At 35.7% G+C, this 16,187-nt stretch overlaps 3 protein-coding genes across 4 annotated transcripts in view; 2 read left to right on the forward strand and 1 right to left on the reverse strand.

The window, feature by feature from the left end:
- Window positions 1-5,074, forward strand: part of sema4gb (sema domain, immunoglobulin domain (Ig), transmembrane domain (TM) and short cytoplasmic domain, (semaphorin) 4Gb) — a 34,858-nt gene extending 29,784 nt beyond the window's left edge. The window contains exon 15 of the mRNA XM_051124223.1: window positions 230-5,074. Within this exon, the coding sequence (XP_050980180.1) occupies window positions 230-1,209 (980 nt within the window). The 3' untranslated portion in view covers window positions 1,210-5,074. The remainder of the gene's footprint in view (window positions 1-229) is intronic.
- A 1,876-nt stretch (window positions 5,075-6,950) lies between these two features.
- Window positions 6,951-8,116, reverse strand: mrpl43 (mitochondrial ribosomal protein L43). Its single transcript, XM_051124885.1, has 3 exons — window positions 7,841-8,116; window positions 7,414-7,520; window positions 6,951-7,310 (listed from the first exon to the last, which is right to left on the reverse strand). The coding sequence occupies exons 1-3, from the start codon at window positions 7,969-7,971 to the stop codon at window positions 7,102-7,104; spliced, it is 447 nt and encodes a 148-aa protein (XP_050980842.1). The 5' UTR covers window positions 7,972-8,116; the 3' UTR covers window positions 6,951-7,101.
- Window positions 8,117-8,243: 127 nt separating this feature from the next.
- On the forward strand, window positions 8,244-15,896 carry twnk (twinkle mtDNA helicase). 2 transcript variants are annotated; one of them, XM_051124883.1, is made up of 6 exons: window positions 8,244-8,401; window positions 10,219-11,606; window positions 12,280-12,520; window positions 12,740-12,847; window positions 13,130-13,271; window positions 15,096-15,896. In XM_051124883.1, exons 2-6 carry the CDS (start codon window positions 10,244-10,246, stop codon window positions 15,441-15,443), a joined length of 2,202 nt encoding a protein of 733 aa, XP_050980840.1. In that variant the 5' UTR covers window positions 8,244-8,401; window positions 10,219-10,243; the 3' UTR covers window positions 15,444-15,896. The 2 variants fall into 2 exon arrangements, with proteins under 2 accessions (XP_050980840.1, XP_050980841.1); XM_051124884.1 differs by having other exon boundaries at window positions 8,328-8,411.
- Window positions 15,897-16,187: the final 291 nt, after the last annotated feature.

A 16,187-nucleotide genomic window follows, 5' to 3' on the forward strand; every position in this document is an offset into this window, starting at 1 on the left:
TGATAAAAAAAATTTGACACAATGTCCTTACTACCTTTCTGGGCTTTGAATGTGGTTGCATTGTTTGTCTATTCAGGCACAAAAAGCTCTCGCATTTCATCCAAAATATCTTAATTTGTGTTCCAAAGATGAACGAAGGCCTTGAGGGTGAGTAATTAATGACAGAATTTTCATTTTTGGGTGAACTGTCCATTTAAGTGTAGACTAATAATGTCTTGCATTTTGACAGGTTTCGTCATGCACCGTACACGTGCAGTGATGGCAGGAGATGATGTGCTGTTACAGTGTGAGATCCGTTCAAACCTGGCCACCCCTCACTGGACGCTAAACGGACAGGTGCTGGAAGGTTACGCCGTAGACTCTGGCTACCGCACCGGCACTGATGGCCTCCTCATCATTGGCGCTCAAAACCAGCAAAGCGGACACTACCGTTGTTACGCAGTAGAAAACGGCGTCTGGGTTCCCGTTCGAAGCTACATGGTACAAATCCAACCCGTGCCGCCTCCAGCATCGCATCTCTCAGGAAGCCCGACGGCTCTACCCGAAAGTTTTTTTACTACTGCAACTGCGCCAACTCCAAGTCCCTCCAGCGGTCCTATCAAGCAGCTCCTGTCGCCCCCACCGGGCTTGTTGCCTTCTAAACCGGAGTTCCAGACCTACAGGCACATGGAGGCCATGTATATCTCTCTGGTGGCTGTTCTTGGCGGGCTTTGCCTGGTTCTAACAGTTGTCCTGCTGTACGTTAGCTTCTGCGCGCGCAACTCTCCCAGTGCCAGGAAGTACTCCCAACAAGCTCTAACTGCAACGACAGCAACCGAAAGAAAGAGGAGCTCGCATTTTGAGCTTAAAACCATCTCCAGCCACTGCAATGGCAGAGCGGAGGGGCGTAGCAGAGCGATGTCAAGAGATGGAGAGTTTCTACAGATCGTCCCAGTGGACATCCAGACCACGCCTAGTAAGGAGCCTCCGCCAGCACCGCCGCTTCCAATGCCGCCGCCCCTGCCCGCTTCGGAGTACGCAAACGGACTGTCGGCCACGTTGCCCAGCGTGCTAAGAAAGATGAACGGGAATAGCTACGTGCTCCTGCGGCAGACGGACACGGAAATGACGTCTCCGCTTTACCACTCCTTCACCGAGGAGCTCAACAGGATTCTAGAAAAGAGGAAACACACACAGTTGGACGTCCAACCAGATGAGAGCTCTGTGTAGCACCACTACTGTATCACCCCCTTGTGGTGTGGAGGCTTACTTTTTGTATAAGAACCAAGAGAACTGTGTCGTGAAGTTCTTCATGCTATCTCGATATACAACTTCAACTTGTTTGAGAATCATCTCGTGAAAATGAATTTAGTAGACGTCAATTGTAGCTAAAGACATCTAGACTGTGGGCCTCGGAGTGTAAAAACACAAGATGAACTTTAATCAAGAACACAAAAGACTGAATTTGCTTATGTTGTTTCATTTTAAAAGAAAATTACGAGACTTCAGAACACTGTCCAAAGACTTTCTCAGCAAAGCAATGCACATTTGTACATAATTGATGTGGTATTATGCTCAAATGCAGACGTTTACAGATTTCTTGTTTTTGCCTAATTGCACCTGATGTAAATAACAATCATTTTATTATCAAAGTATAAATAGTTGGAACTTCTTCGCTCGTTCATTAATAATTCAGAAAGAGTTGGGGTCTGTTGGCAACGTTTCGTGTGAGGGCACGTTTTTGAGCTTTGGACTTTTTAACAACACAATTTCACACTAGATTGCAGTCAGATTACAGGAGCGGCAAGTGTTAGCACATGCATCATTGACATCTACAAATACAGAGGTGGTCATTTTCAGAGCCACTCGGCTGTGGAATTCAACGCCTCCTTCAGGGATGAGTTGTGTTTCTCTTTGGCAGTGTGTCAGAAAGAGTGAATGGATCTCAGAATGGAAGACACACTCTCTCTGATACACGAATTCCCTGTCAAATGCTGGCAAAAATGCTTTTTTAATATTTAAATGACGCAAGAGATGCTCACAAAGGGAAGTAAAAGCCAAAATGTCAGGACCTTTGAAGTTGAATGAGTTTGCATTTCATTTTCTGCATGACAATGCACCTGGTTAATTGACTGTTTTGAACTCCAGACGTAAATGTATTTCTATTAGGGCTGTCAGTTTATTATTTTAAATTACTAAAATTCATTTTAAAAATCTGATACACCACTGTTCAAAAACGTTTGGGGTTGATGTTTTTGAAAAAAGTTTCTTTTGCTCACCAAGGCTGCATTTATTTGATCTAAAATACAGTAAAAACAGTAATATTGTGAAATATTATAACAATTTAAAATAACTGTTTTCTATTACAGTATATTTTAAAATGTAATTTATTCCTGTGATGCAAAGAATTTTCAGCATTACTCCAATCTTCAGTGTCAAATGATCCTTCTGAAATCATTCTAATATGATGATTTGGTGCTTAAGAAACATATTTTTATTATCAAAGTTAAAGACAGTTGTGTTATAATTTTTTTAGTGGAAACTCTGATACATTTTTGCAGGATTCTTTGATGCATAGAATGCATTTTTAAAAGTCAGTAAAGTACAGTAAGTCATTACATTTACTCTTTTTTTTGGCATTTTGCCTTTATTACTGACAGGACAGATCAGAAAGGACAGGGAGTGAAGTGGGAGAGAGATGGGGGGCGGGATCAGGAAAGGTCCTGGAGTCGGGATTCGAACACGGGACGCCCCGAGCACAGCAGCGCTATATGTTGGCGTGGATTTCGGATTTTGATCAATGCAATGTATCCTTGTTGAATAATTATTAATTTCTTTGAAAAAAAAAAAAAAACATCTTCCTGACCCCAAATTTTTGAACAGTATTGTACTTTATATTGGGGATAGTTCACACAAAAATGAAAAATCTGTTATTAATTATTCACCATCATGTCGTTCCAAACCCTTAAGACCTTTGTTTATCTTCGGAACACAAATTAAGATATTCTCGATGAAATTCAAAAGCTTTATGACCCTACATAGACAGCAAATCCAACTGAAGCGTTCCCAGGCCCCAAAACGTGGTAAGGACATCGTTAAAACAGTCCGTGTGACATTACTAGTTCAACCGTAATTTTATGAAGCTATGAGAATACTTTTTGTGAGCAAAGAAAACATAAACAATGACTATTCAACAGTTTTCCTCTTCTCCGTCACCATCCACCGCCATTCACAGCACCACACGGTTCATCTTACTTTATGTTCCGAAGATGAACGCAGTGAGTACTTATGACAGAATTTTATTTTTGGATAAACTGTCCCTTTATTGTTTATTTATGGGCATTTCTCAGCAATTATTTACGTGTGAGGAACTTCAACTGAGATGAATTTGATTCAATAATCAGCGTATTGTCTTTAATTAGATTACATTTAAACTGACAGGCCTGATATCTATACGGCTGTATATCTTATTTCAGCTGTGTGTATTGTGACCCTGATTTTGTTCAGGTTTGTAAACAGTGTTATACAGAGACGTGTTGAGTCAGCTTTTGCTATTTCTCCCTAGTGGCTTTCCCAGCTCGGGCTGCTCTGTTTGTCAGTGTTGCTGACAGGAACAGCACTGCTTAGCAAGGACTCAATCAAGATGCAGAGAGATGTGGAGTCTTTTCTTAAAGGAGCAGAAAGCGTAGAGAGAGACATGATGTGCTTGTTTTGGCTGGTGAGTCGTGAAGCTAACACGAGTGCCGTCACACTGACTCGGTGTTTTTCAGCTTCTCTCACTTTTTCCTTTCATTCAGGTGTTATTTTGCATTCACACACTTTAGCCACTTGTCTGATCTACATAACATTTTGATCAGTCTTCCATGAGACGTATTTCTGTTGCATACATTACATTACCTACCTTTTTTGTCACGTAAGAGCGGGCGCGGACATTTGTAAATGTTCTGGGTCTGGCTTCCGGTCTCATCCTCCTCCAGCTAATTTTAGCTGTACAAAACAGCCTGTTTTGCAGCTTGATATTGAAAATTGGTGTCTTACCATATTATTTTAATGTATTATCGTAATTATAACAGTTTTATGGTTTACTGCACGTTGTTTTGCTTCTCCTTATTTCCCCATAGTGGCTAATGAATCGGAAGCCTCGCCCATAAGCTTACTTCTGAAGAAAAAGGTGGATACAAGAGTAATTTTATTGGGGTTTTGGGTTGAAAAAGGTTTTTACACTGCTGTTTAAAAGTTAGGGTCAGTTTTTAAAATAAATTAATAGTTTTATTCAGCAAGGATGCATTAATTGGATCAAAAATGACAGTAAAGAAATGTTTAATAATTTATGTAATTTCTATTTTATCACTTCTATTTCAAGAAATAAATGCAGTTCTTTTTAACTTTTTAATAATTAAAGAAAAAAATAAATGAATTATCACTGTTTTCACAAAAATATTAAGCATAATGCATAGTGTTTGGAGATTATGACAATAATAAGCACCAAACTAGCATATTAAAATTATTTCTGAAGGATCATGTGACACTGAAGACTAATGGCTGCTGAAAATTTAGCTTTGCCATCACAGGAATAAATTACACTTTTGAGTATATTACAATAGAAAGCATAAATAAATAGTTATTTGAAATGGTAATAATATTTTATAATATTACTGTTTTTTACTGTATTTTTGATCAAATAAATGCTAAATAAGTTGATTCACTGGTGGAGAAGTTATTATATTTTTTGAACAACATTTTCTTTTCTTTGGAATAGTGTGCACAGATGAATCGTTCATGATATTAACATGTATTAAGAAAGTAAATAATTTGATTTCATGTTGACTAAGTGCTGTATGCCTGTGGTGTACTTCTACTCATAAACTGTGATTCATCATGATTTAAATATTAGCTGTCATTGTGCTTGTGAACATTCACTGCCTTCCCTATAATCGCACAGAACGTTTTGCACTTAATATTTTCCCAAAGTTTTTGCAATGCTTACATGTCAGTCACGGTGTGTATTCGTGTACATATTGTTTCACTATTTTAGAGCTTATACTTACAAAATGATAAATGATGTTTACATCCTATTAAAGTATTTATTACCATTGCCACTGCTTCTGTATCTCATGAACCTCCAAGTTCAAAGATCATTTTGCATGCAAGTCCTCTGAAAAGAAACCTCTGACTAACCTGAACCTAATTTTCTGTCACAGTAGGAGATTTTAACCAGATCCCCATCTGTATCGGGCCTGTTGGTATGTCCCCCATGTATCCGTTACTTAGCAACACAGCTCTTAATTTAGAACTTTCTTTAATCCACATAATAGGTCAAGCTAGTTTTCACTAGGGAAAAAAGATGCGATCAGAGCACTATTCTGATCTGGTTGTAATAAATGGGACATAATAAATATACTTCTCTCTTGTGAACCGATTCATTAAAACATGGCTTACATTGATTAGATGCTCAGCCGTGAGTTCTTGCTAAGTTACTACCCAGCAACCGGTTCATCTCCGTGGAAACTCAGTTGTTCTACCTTGCTGTTCAAATGACAGCCAGAAGAAAACAACTAGCTTGAAAGAAGCCATACTGTGCAATCAGTGTCATTCATAGTGGTCAGTGACATTTTGTTTACAGAGTTTAGCCTGCTGGTTTTTGAAATGAAGTGCCAAAACTGTTGATACTGATTACAGCCAACATATTCTAATGTTCCCGCCTCCAACCCGATCGAGGTCTATGGCATACTGTGTTTATTGCTTTTTTGCCAGTAATGTGTGGGAGTGAGAAAAGCTTTTCTCGCGTGTCCGTAAGCTTTGTGTCGCTGTCACTGTAGATTAAACGCACACAATGCATGTGGGTTTCTCAGCTGCTGTAATCAACGGGACTGTTACCAACATAGATATTCTGCCTTAATATTCAAATTAATATTCAGCTGATAAGTTTCAAATGGTTTATTCTCAAATTATTACATTCAGTCACCCACAGATATGTAAATATGTTGTTACAGCCTTGCAATAATATACGATTTCCTGTTTTTTTTCTTGACCCAAAATTACTTCTTCATTTTTATTTCAGTTTTAGTTGTTTTAGTACATAAAACAAATGTTAGCAACTAGCTAAAATAAAAAAAGTTTGTTTTTTAGTATTATCTTTCAGTTAGTAGTTGTTTCAAGTAACGTTTTGTTTACTATAATACCTTGACTTCTTACTGAAATGTTCTGTCAAGAGTAGTTTTCTGAGATATTACGACTTATTAGTACAGTATTTGGGTACTAACATCAAAACAAGTGAGGAAAAATAGCTGAGTTACATTTTCAGTTCAAAATTGTGTTTCCTAAAGGAAACATTATATTTCATTATATGGCCATCCATAAATGTGAAAAGCAATTAATGTTATTTAAGCACAATTTCATTGTAATATAAACTTTACCATGTCAAAAATAATCTTTCGTAATTTATCAAAGGACTTATTTTGAAACGTCACTGCTGAAAACATGTTGAATTTGTGTTGATTTTGTGCTGCGGCAGAAGGTCAAAGGTCATTTGTGATTTTTAGTACGTTGTTAACAATTTAAATATAGTTCTTATTCATTTTTATTTCAGTTTTAGTTTTTTTTAGTACATCACATTAAACTACAATAAAATGAGAAATGTTGCCCTAGCTAGCGGAAATGAAAAAGGTTTAGGTTTCTTATATTTTTAGTTAATAGTTTTGTTTACTACAGTAACTACTATAATACCTTGACTTCTTGCTAACAGATTTCAAATTTACTGAAGATATTAGGACTTATTAGGGTAATATTTGTAGGGGTAGGGTAGTATTTGGGTAATGACATCAAAACAAGTGAAGAAAAAAAAAACTTATGGAGTTATATTTTAAGTTCAAAATTTTACTTTCCAAAGGAAACATTATATTTCTCAAGAGATGGGGATCTTATTAGTGGCCAACATGATGTGAAAAGAAATGAATCTCATTTAAGCACAATTTCATTGTTATATAAGCTTTATCAAGCCACAAATAATTCATCTACTAACAGGTCACTGCTGAAAACATGTAAAATTTGTGTTGATTTTGTGCTGCCGCAGAAGGTCAAAGGTCAGAACATCAGTCAGAGAATAAATACATTGCAAAGTCCTTATTTTGTCTGTGGGCCGACTGGATCGATGCTGGGAGGTCGATTTGTGAAGGGGTGCCACTGCCCCTGGATACTTGGACTGTCTGTGTGGAAGGGTTTACGAATGCGGATAATGTCCAGTCCTGATTGGTTGGACAGCTTAGTTATAAGTTCTGCAATTTCCTGTGATGTTTTGTTGGTGACCATCTCCTCCTTCACATTACCATTCACTGCACAGATTAAATAGCAACAGTGAGTGCACATATACATATTTAATAACGTAATATTGTAAGCATTTAGAAAATACTGCAAGTAAGGACAGGTCAGACTTACAATATTCAGCTACAATCTTTGGAATTCTGCAAGACTGAGGTGAGATGTAAACCACAGTTCCTGGGTTATTCTTGGCAAAGTCAACCACACCTTCTTCAATGAAATCCCTGGATGAATATGTATCATTAAAATGAAGTCATTTACAACGAGTGAAACACAAAAAATGCACAATGTCAAATGATCTCACTGAACTATAGCATTCAAATGATCCCAAACTACTTGTAACATCAACTGTACGTAAACAAATCGAATAAATATAATTACAAAGGTTTAAAAAGAAAATCGCATAAACCCCTACACAATAATAACGTATTATGTACTCTATTATGTTATTTTATCTCGGACATACTAACAAAATACTAACAAAATAAAACAAATAATAATTGCTAGGTTTTTATTATACATGATCAACACAATAAACTCATACCTGACTCCTAAAGAGCCCTGGGCTTTCTTTGAGAATATCAGGGATATTCGCTTTAGCTGACAAACATAGCGACCCACTCCATTATGAAGAACGCTTTGTAAAAATCGACTCGGTGTTCCTCTAGCAGTCATGTTCACCTCTTCAGAGCTCCTACATTCAGTTCAACTCACTCTTTGATTGCTGTCAGTATTGGTTACAGTAATATCATGCACTTTGGATGATTAGATATAGAGGACAGCCGTCAGAAGACATGTGTAATGTCAAGTACGTTACAAATTGTCGACCGGGTGGAAATAGAAGCTGCGCATTAGAAGTGCCTGCAGTACAGTTTTGTCAGGAACAGTCAGGAAGTTATGTAAGGACATTTGAATATGAGACAGGTTAATTATATATAAATATATGATTATTTTGATTTGTGGCTACACGGTCTAATTGTCTTAGTCTTGACAGACTACGACAAGCGTTTCGTGTTTCACACGGAAGTATTTTGGAGTGCGGACCTCATGGTCAGTAGGACGTGCAGACACATGATAACAGTTTGGCGCGCTTCTTTACAGATTAGTAAGTTTATGTATGTTTACAATATGGAATTTCAAATGTTTACGGTATATATGTTTCTCAGTTCACAGTTTTTCTTCAATGATTTTATTAATGTTATAGATACACGTACAATATGCTTGAGTAATAATGGTAAGGGTCATGCATAGACAGTGTACAGTTATTTTTGGTGACGCTTTATTATTAACATTTAGTAATGAATTCGTAGGAAACATTATAATACTTAAGTAGTTCATGTACATTCTTATATGAATATATATACAAATATCTAAATGCATTTGCTACTGTTTAATCTACTTATGACCTGTTATACATTATGTAGTGTATTAATGATTGATGCACTACCAGTCAAAAGTTTTTGAACAGTAAGATTTGTAATGTTTTTTTAAATACTTTATAATTTAATAATTTAAATAATTATCTTCTGCTCACCAAGCATGCATTTATTTGATCCAAAATACAGCAAAAACAGTAATATTGTGAAACATTTTTACTATTTAAAAGAATGGCTTTTTATTTTAAATGTAATTTCTATTTTAAAATGTAATTTATTCCTCTGATCAAAGCTAAATTTTCAACATTATTACTCCAGTCTTCAGTGTCACATAATCCTTCAGAAATAATTCTAATATGCTGATTTACTGTCCAAGAAACATTTATTATTATTATTATTATTATTATTATTATTATTATTATTATTATTATTATTATTATCAATATTTAAAACAATCTGAAACAAAAGGCTTTTGTAACATTACACACTGTACCATTTAATTTTCTGGGAAAGAAATTATAGAAATTAATACTTTTATTTAGCAAGGATGCTTTAAAATGATCAAAAGTAACAATAAAGACATTTATAATGCTACAAAAGATTTCTATTTCACATGAATACTGTTCCTTTGAACTTTCTATTTATCAAAGAAACCTGAAAAAATCTACTCAGCTGTTTTCAACATAATAATAATAATAATAATAATAATAGTTTTTTGGACAGGAAATCAGAATATTAGAATAGATGAAGGATCTGAAGGATCATGTGACTGGAGTAATGATGCTATAAATTCAGCTTTGAAAGGAATAAATTTATAAACAGTTATTTTAAATAGTAAAAATATTTCAAAATCATACTGTTTTGCTGTACTTTGGATCAAATAAATGCAGGCTTGGTTAGCAGAAGAGACTAAAAACATTACAAATTTTACTGTTCGAAAACTTTTGATTGGTAATTTCTGTTACACTGTACATTTTCATTTGCATCCCTATCATACATATCGTACAATATTGGAATTTATCATTAAAATATTGCATTTTTTTTTACATCATAATATCACAGAAAAGGTAACAGGTAAATAATTTCATTACTTTGTTTTTGTATTGCAATGCAATACAATAATGATTAAGAGATGTACAAATAAATGTTCCTCAATAATCAAGTAAATAAAGTGGCTTCGGTCACTTCAGTAAGTGTTCATCCTGTAATATTACTAAAAATATAAAAATTATGCTTATTTTTACAGTAAAGAAACATCATGACATGGGTACCTTGTATTTTCACCACTTGATAGAAAGTATAACTATAAATCAGACAACAGAAGACATGTAACAACAGTTTTCGTCATGTTGATAGTCTGGAGACCTTAGAAATTTACATATCAAATATGATACAGTTGGTTTTATAGGGTTTACACAAAAGTGCACTGATTTTTAAAAGTTTAAAAAATACTGCATAACACAAAAGACCCATGTTTATGACAAGTTCAGTGTCACATTTTTAAACTGCATATTGTAACTGTGCAAATTTTCTGTGATTATTGCAGGTCTGATGTGCTGAATTAACTGCAAATGTGGAAGAGCAGGTTTCTCAGGGGTGCAGGCTGTCTCTTGCAGGGGACAGGCTGTATTCCTTGTAAACCCTCTTATCTTCCTCTCTGGAGATATCTATCATTTTACCAGCCCTGCGTCAATCCAGTCTTGCAGCGTTCTTTTAGACCACCAACTTGGTATTGTTTTGAAAACCGAATAAGACCTGCGGTTGCCTTATATTTCTGCAGAACATTAAGAAAAGATGTCAAGTCTATCATCGATTTCCCTACCCAGCCCCTAACAGTGACTGATATAAAGCAGTATCTTCGTTCAAAAGATATCCCTTTCTATGATGGCTACAGCTGCTTACATGCTCCTAGTATTTTCCTGGAACCTTCACCCGAAGGATCTGGAAAAGAGAGTTACTCGCTATTCATCGATAAAACCACCGGACAGTTTCTGTGTAAGGAGACTTTAGTGGAGGGGAGTTGGGAGGACCTCCAGGATTGCATTGAGGTGATGTTGAATGAAAATCAGACCTCTATCAGTCCTAACGTGCTGCTGGGGTTTCCTGAGAGCATGGAGGAGCAAGAAGAAAGAGAGATGGAGATGAAGGAGGTGCAACGAATATGGAGCAGCTCTGTGCCACTCTCAGACCTCCTGGATGAAGAAGCGCAGCTTGTTAAAACCATGTTTCAAATTAGTAAACTCACCAATGCCACACTGAAGAAATTTGGGGTTAGATTCTTCAAGCCTACCAAGAGTTTAGTGTTTCCATGGTTTAGCGGTCGTGATTTGGTCCTCCGAGGTGTTAAATTGCTTTCTGCTGCTACGAAAGGTGACGGACGTGTCGTCTACACTGAAGCTACGGTTCCTAAAATCTCTAGCTACCATAACCTCTTCGGCCTGCCTTTGATAGGACGGAAGGACGCTGAGGTTGTGCTCACGGGACGTGAGATAGACAGCATGGCGGTGAGTCAGGCTACCGGTCTTCCGTCTTTGGCCTTGCCACGTGGCGTAAGCTGTCTGCCGCCGATTCTCCTGCCTTATCTGGAGCAGTTCAAGAAAGTCACACTGTGGCTGGGAGGAGATATACGCTCCTGGGAAGCCTCAAAAATATTCTCCAGGAAACTTGGACTGAAGCGCTCTTCTCTTATCCGGCCAGGGGACTTTCAGCCATGTCCCAGTGAGGCACTGGCCCAGGGCAGAAACTTGGCGCGAATTGTCAAGGCTTCCATCCCTGCTGCCCACAAGTCCATTGTGTCCTTCAAGCAGCTCAGGGAGGACGTGTATGGGGAACTGGCTAATGTGGAGCAGGTGGCTGGAATACCGTGGTCTCGATTCCCAGAGCTTAATCGTATCCTTAAAGGTCATCGCAAGGGGGAGCTGACAGTTTTTACAGGTACAGACATATATGTTTACGTTGCCGTTTAAAAGTTTGGGATCAGTAATATTTTAATCATTTTCATTTTTCACCAAGGCTGCATTTATTTGATTCAAAATACAGAAAAAACTGTAATATTGTGATATATTATTGCAATTTAAAATAGTGGTTTTCTATTTAAATATACTTTAAAATAGAATTTATTTATGTGATGCAAAGCTGAATTTTCAGCATCATTACTCCAGTCTTCAGTGTCACATGATCCTTCAGAAATCACTCTAATATGCTGATTTATTATCAATGTTGGAAACAGTTGTGCTGCTTCATATTTTTTTGGAAGCTGTGATGAATAAAACATTAAAAAGAACTGCATTTATTTAAAACTGAAATATTTTGTAACATATATACAATATATACATATATACAATAAATATTACTTTTTTTCTATATTTTTGATTAAATAAATGGAACTTTGATGAGCATTAGAGACTGATCCCAAACTTTTGAATGGCAGTGTTTATATACTGTATAGCTTTGCTTTTCCTAATTGCATTATGTATTATAGTAAATAAATAAAAGATATTAAATAATAATATAAAAAAAGCACCAATATAAATATGTGCATAAAAATTAAATAAAAATAGTTAATATAATAGTTTTATGTTTCTTATGCGTATATTTGTATATGCAGGTCCAACAGGCAGTGGAAAGACCACCTTCATCAGCGAGTTTGCCCTAGATCTATGCATGCATGGTGTCAACACATTATGGGGCAGCTTTGAAATCAACAATGTGCGTCTGGCCAAAATTATGCTGACCCAGTTTGCTAAGCAAAGGCTGGAGGAGAACCTGGATCAATATGACATGTGGGCTGACAAGTTTGAGGACTTGCCACTCTACTTTATGACCTTCCATGGACAGCAGAACATTAAGTAAATCATTGCCATTCCTTTTTGATTGTAAATAGGTATAATTTTTCATTTAGTCTTCAATCATGTGATGTTTTTTATTTAATGTAGGGCATTTGTGAGGTTTTACATACAAAAAAATGTATATATATATATATATATATATATATATAATTGCCCTTTGCAGAGGAACCAATTTTTCCTATGATCTTTAAATATGAACTGCACTTTTTTCTTGCACAGGACTGTTTTGGATACCATGCAACACGCTGTTTACCTGTATGACATCAGTCATGTGATCATTGACAACCTCCAGTTTATGATGGGCCAGGAGAACCTGTCTGTGGACAAGTAAGATAACAATTAAAGTATGCTATTTATTTAACAGGTCCTGAAAACCTGGAAATATTGGGGAATTTCAAAACTGTAAGTTCTAGGATTGGAAAAATATAAAATTATGTAATCTTGAATAGTCATGGCAATTTTGTAGTCAATAATTATTTGTCTAGTAATGCTTAGTGATCAGTTATTTGTTGTAAGTTTGCTTAAAATTGCTTAAAAAGTAATCTATCAACCTATTTATTTATCTTTGTAAAGAATTATTCTAAAAGTATTTTTTTCTCATTTTCTCAGGTTCGCAGTACAGGACCACATCATTGGAGCTTTCAGGAAGTTTGCCACAAACAGCTGCTGTCATGTGACTTTAATTATCCACCCTCGAAAAGAAGAGGATGATAAAGAACTGCAGACAGCATCCATCTTTGGCACAGCCAAGGTTGGTAGATACAGACTATGTCCATGTTTATTCCTTAGCTGTAAACCTGCTAAGATTTTCACATGTACATTAGGGATGGTAAGATTCAGCGATTCGCATGGATGCATCTGCATAAAAGTTAGCGTCGCAATGCATCAATTAAAAAAAAAAGTGCAATGGATACAAGTATAGTTTCTAACATATTTGCATCAATACAGTTGAAGTCAAAAATTTTCAGAAATTTGCAAAATGTTAATTATTAACATTAAGTTGATTTATTGTTTATTCGACCTGAATATTTCACATAAAAGATGTTTACATATAGCCCACAAGAGAAAATAATAGTTGAATTTATGAAAAAAAAAAAAGACCAAAAGTTTACATCCCCTTGATTTTTAAAACTGTGTTGTTACCTGAATGATCCACAGCTGTGTTTTTTTGTGTTTAGTGATAGTTGTTTTTGAGTCCCTTGCCTGAACAGTTAAACTGCCCGCTGTTCTTCAGAAAAATCCTTCAGGTCCCACAAATGCTTTGGTTCTCCAGCATTTTTGTGTATTCGAACCCTTTCCAACAATGACTCTATGATTTGGAGATTCATCTTTTGACACTGAGGACAAATGAGGGACTCATGCAGCTCTTACAGAAGGTTCAAACGCTCACTGATGCTTCAGAAGGAAAACAATGCATTAAGAGCCAGGGGGTGAAAACTTTTGGGATTTGAAGATCAGGGTAAATGTAACTTATTTTGTCTTCTGGGAAAGATGTAACTATCTTTTGTAGCCTCTGAAGGGCAGTACTGAATGAAAAAATATGTACACATTATTCTGTTCAAAAGTTTTCACCCCCGGCTCTTAATGTATCGTTTTTCCTTCTGGAGCATCAGTGAGTGTTTGAACCTTCTGTAATAGTTGCATATGAGTCCCTCAGTTGTCCTCCGTGTGAAAAGATGGATCTCAAAATCATACAGTCATTGCTGGAAAGGGTTCAAATACACAAAAATGCTGAAAATCCAAGAAAATCTGTGAGACCTGAAGGATTTTTCTGAAAAACAGCAGGTAGTTTTACTGTTCAGGACAAACAAGGGACTCATAAACAACTATCACTAAATAAAAAAAAAAACACATCTGTGGATAATTCAGGTAACAACACAGTATTCAGAATCATGTGTGTGTAGACTTTCGAACAGGGTCGTTTTCATAAATTCAACTATTATTTTCTCTTGTGGACTATATGTAAACATCTTTTATGTGAAATAACTTATTCAGGTCAGTACTAAATAAACAATAACATGCATTTTGTATGATCCCTCTTATTTTGGTAAAATAATTAACATTTTGCAAAAAATGTAAAAAACAATTTATTTATACGCCTATATAATTGTTAGTTGATGTGCTATACTTTTATTATTTAGAAGGTGACCGACAATTTGTGACCAGTATTTTATATGTAGATTGTTTCTCTTCTCTCATCCCCACAGCTGCTATGTGAATGTGATGTATCACAACACTACGGAGACCGAGGCACATAAAATATAGATTAACATGGCTGTCTGTCTGAACAAAAGAAATAAAAGCGAACTATCTGTACCATATTGAATTGCATAGCATCATATTTTTTTCCAATCACATCTTATTACGTTGAATCACGTTGTGTTTAATCAAATCAAAAACAAATTGCACTGCATTGTAATACGGGTGAATCATATCGCATGTATCAAGATGCATATTGCATTGGCCTCAGTTATGAAGATGCACATCCCTACATGCTTTGTTTCTATCTATAAAGAAATCAAATATAATGTATTTGTCTATAAAAAGTCTAATGCATAAGTTTTTACAATTACAGGCCAGTCAGGAGGCAGATAACGTGCTCATCCTTCAGGAGAAGAAGCTGGTGACGTGTCCAGGCCGCAGGTCCCTTCAGGTGGCCAAGAACCGCTTTGATGGAGACGTTGGGATCTTTCCTTTAGAATTTAATAAAGCCTCACTCACCTTCTCTGCACCTGTGAAGGGAAAGCAGAAGCTTCGCAAGGTGAAAGTGGACAAGAATATCAGCACAGAGGAAATGGAGGAGACTGAACTCAAAGAAAAAAGTGAAAAAGCTCTCAAGCCTGCCAAAGCCAAGACCTCAAAGACAGCTAAGGGGTCAGCAGTATTAAAAGATACTACAGATGGAGAAGGAAATGATCCGTAGCTCAGAGAATTCATTATTTGTATGAATTCAAATAAAATGATTGATACATGGTGTTTGCTGCATTTTTGCTACTGAAGAAATGAATGAATGTTCATGTTTAGTATTTTTAGAACTTCTTGTGGAGAGTTGTATGCAAAGTTTTATACATATACTGTACTTATATGCACTTATATCCAACAAACTATTTTTTACTGTATCAGTTATTTGATCATTTAAAGAAGGTTTAATTACAGAACCTTAGAGCTGCATTTGTAGAGATCCTGCTATAAATTTTAAATGTAAATATATTTTATGGATTATGTCCAAAAATTAAATGTGATCTTTTTGGTTGTAATTGTTACTGTAGGAGAAAAGTGTCAAATAAGCTATTTACAGGAGGCTGTGAAAAGTGTTAATAAAGTGTTTTGTAGGATTTTATATCTAATACATATCTATGTTGTGTGTGTTTTGATTTCTGACAATTAAATTTATTTTGTTTCTAAACTATTGAAATTGTCTGCTTTGATATACTTTAAAGATGAAACAATGACAATTTAATAGATTTTAATCACAAAGCACAGAAGTCAAGCCAACAAATCCAAATAATTTACTCTAGCACACTGGGTTATTTAAGTGCTTAAGGTATCGTAAATAAGCATTTTATTAAGAAATAGTACTGACAATCATATTTAATACAATAAAGCTGAAATAAACATTTTATTCGTAAATGCATAACATTACCCTCATTGCATGTCTTTAAAATGA

The sequence above is a fragment of the Labeo rohita genome, chromosome 12 (genome assembly GCF_022985175.1).
Source record: "Labeo rohita strain BAU-BD-2019 chromosome 12, IGBB_LRoh.1.0, whole genome shotgun sequence".
NCBI lineage: Eukaryota > Metazoa > Chordata > Actinopteri > Cypriniformes > Cyprinidae > Labeo > Labeo rohita.

Excerpts from the sequence above, each read along its gene's own strand:
- mrpl43 (XM_051124885.1), bottom strand. The coding sequence starts at position 7,971 with ATGACTGCTAGAGGAACACCGAGTCGATTTTTACAAAGCGTTCTTCAT. Across the intron at positions 7,521-7,840 it reads CAGGGCTCTTTAGGAGTCAG|GGATTTCATTGAAGAAGGTG; the intron begins GTATGAGTTTAT and ends ATATTCATCCAG. Across the intron at positions 7,311-7,413 it reads AAAGATTGTAGCTGAATATT|TGAATGGTAATGTGAAGGAG; the intron begins GTAAGTCTGACC and ends TAATCTGTGCAG.
- twnk (XM_051124883.1), top strand. The coding sequence starts at position 10,244 with ATGTGGAAGAGCAGGTTTCTCAGGGGTGCAGGCTGTCTCTTGCAGGGG. Across the intron at positions 11,607-12,279 it reads GGAGCTGACAGTTTTTACAG|GTCCAACAGGCAGTGGAAAG; the intron begins GTACAGACATAT and ends TTGTATATGCAG. Across the intron at positions 13,272-15,095 it reads CCATCTTTGGCACAGCCAAG|GCCAGTCAGGAGGCAGATAA; the intron begins GTTGGTAGATAC and ends TTACAATTACAG.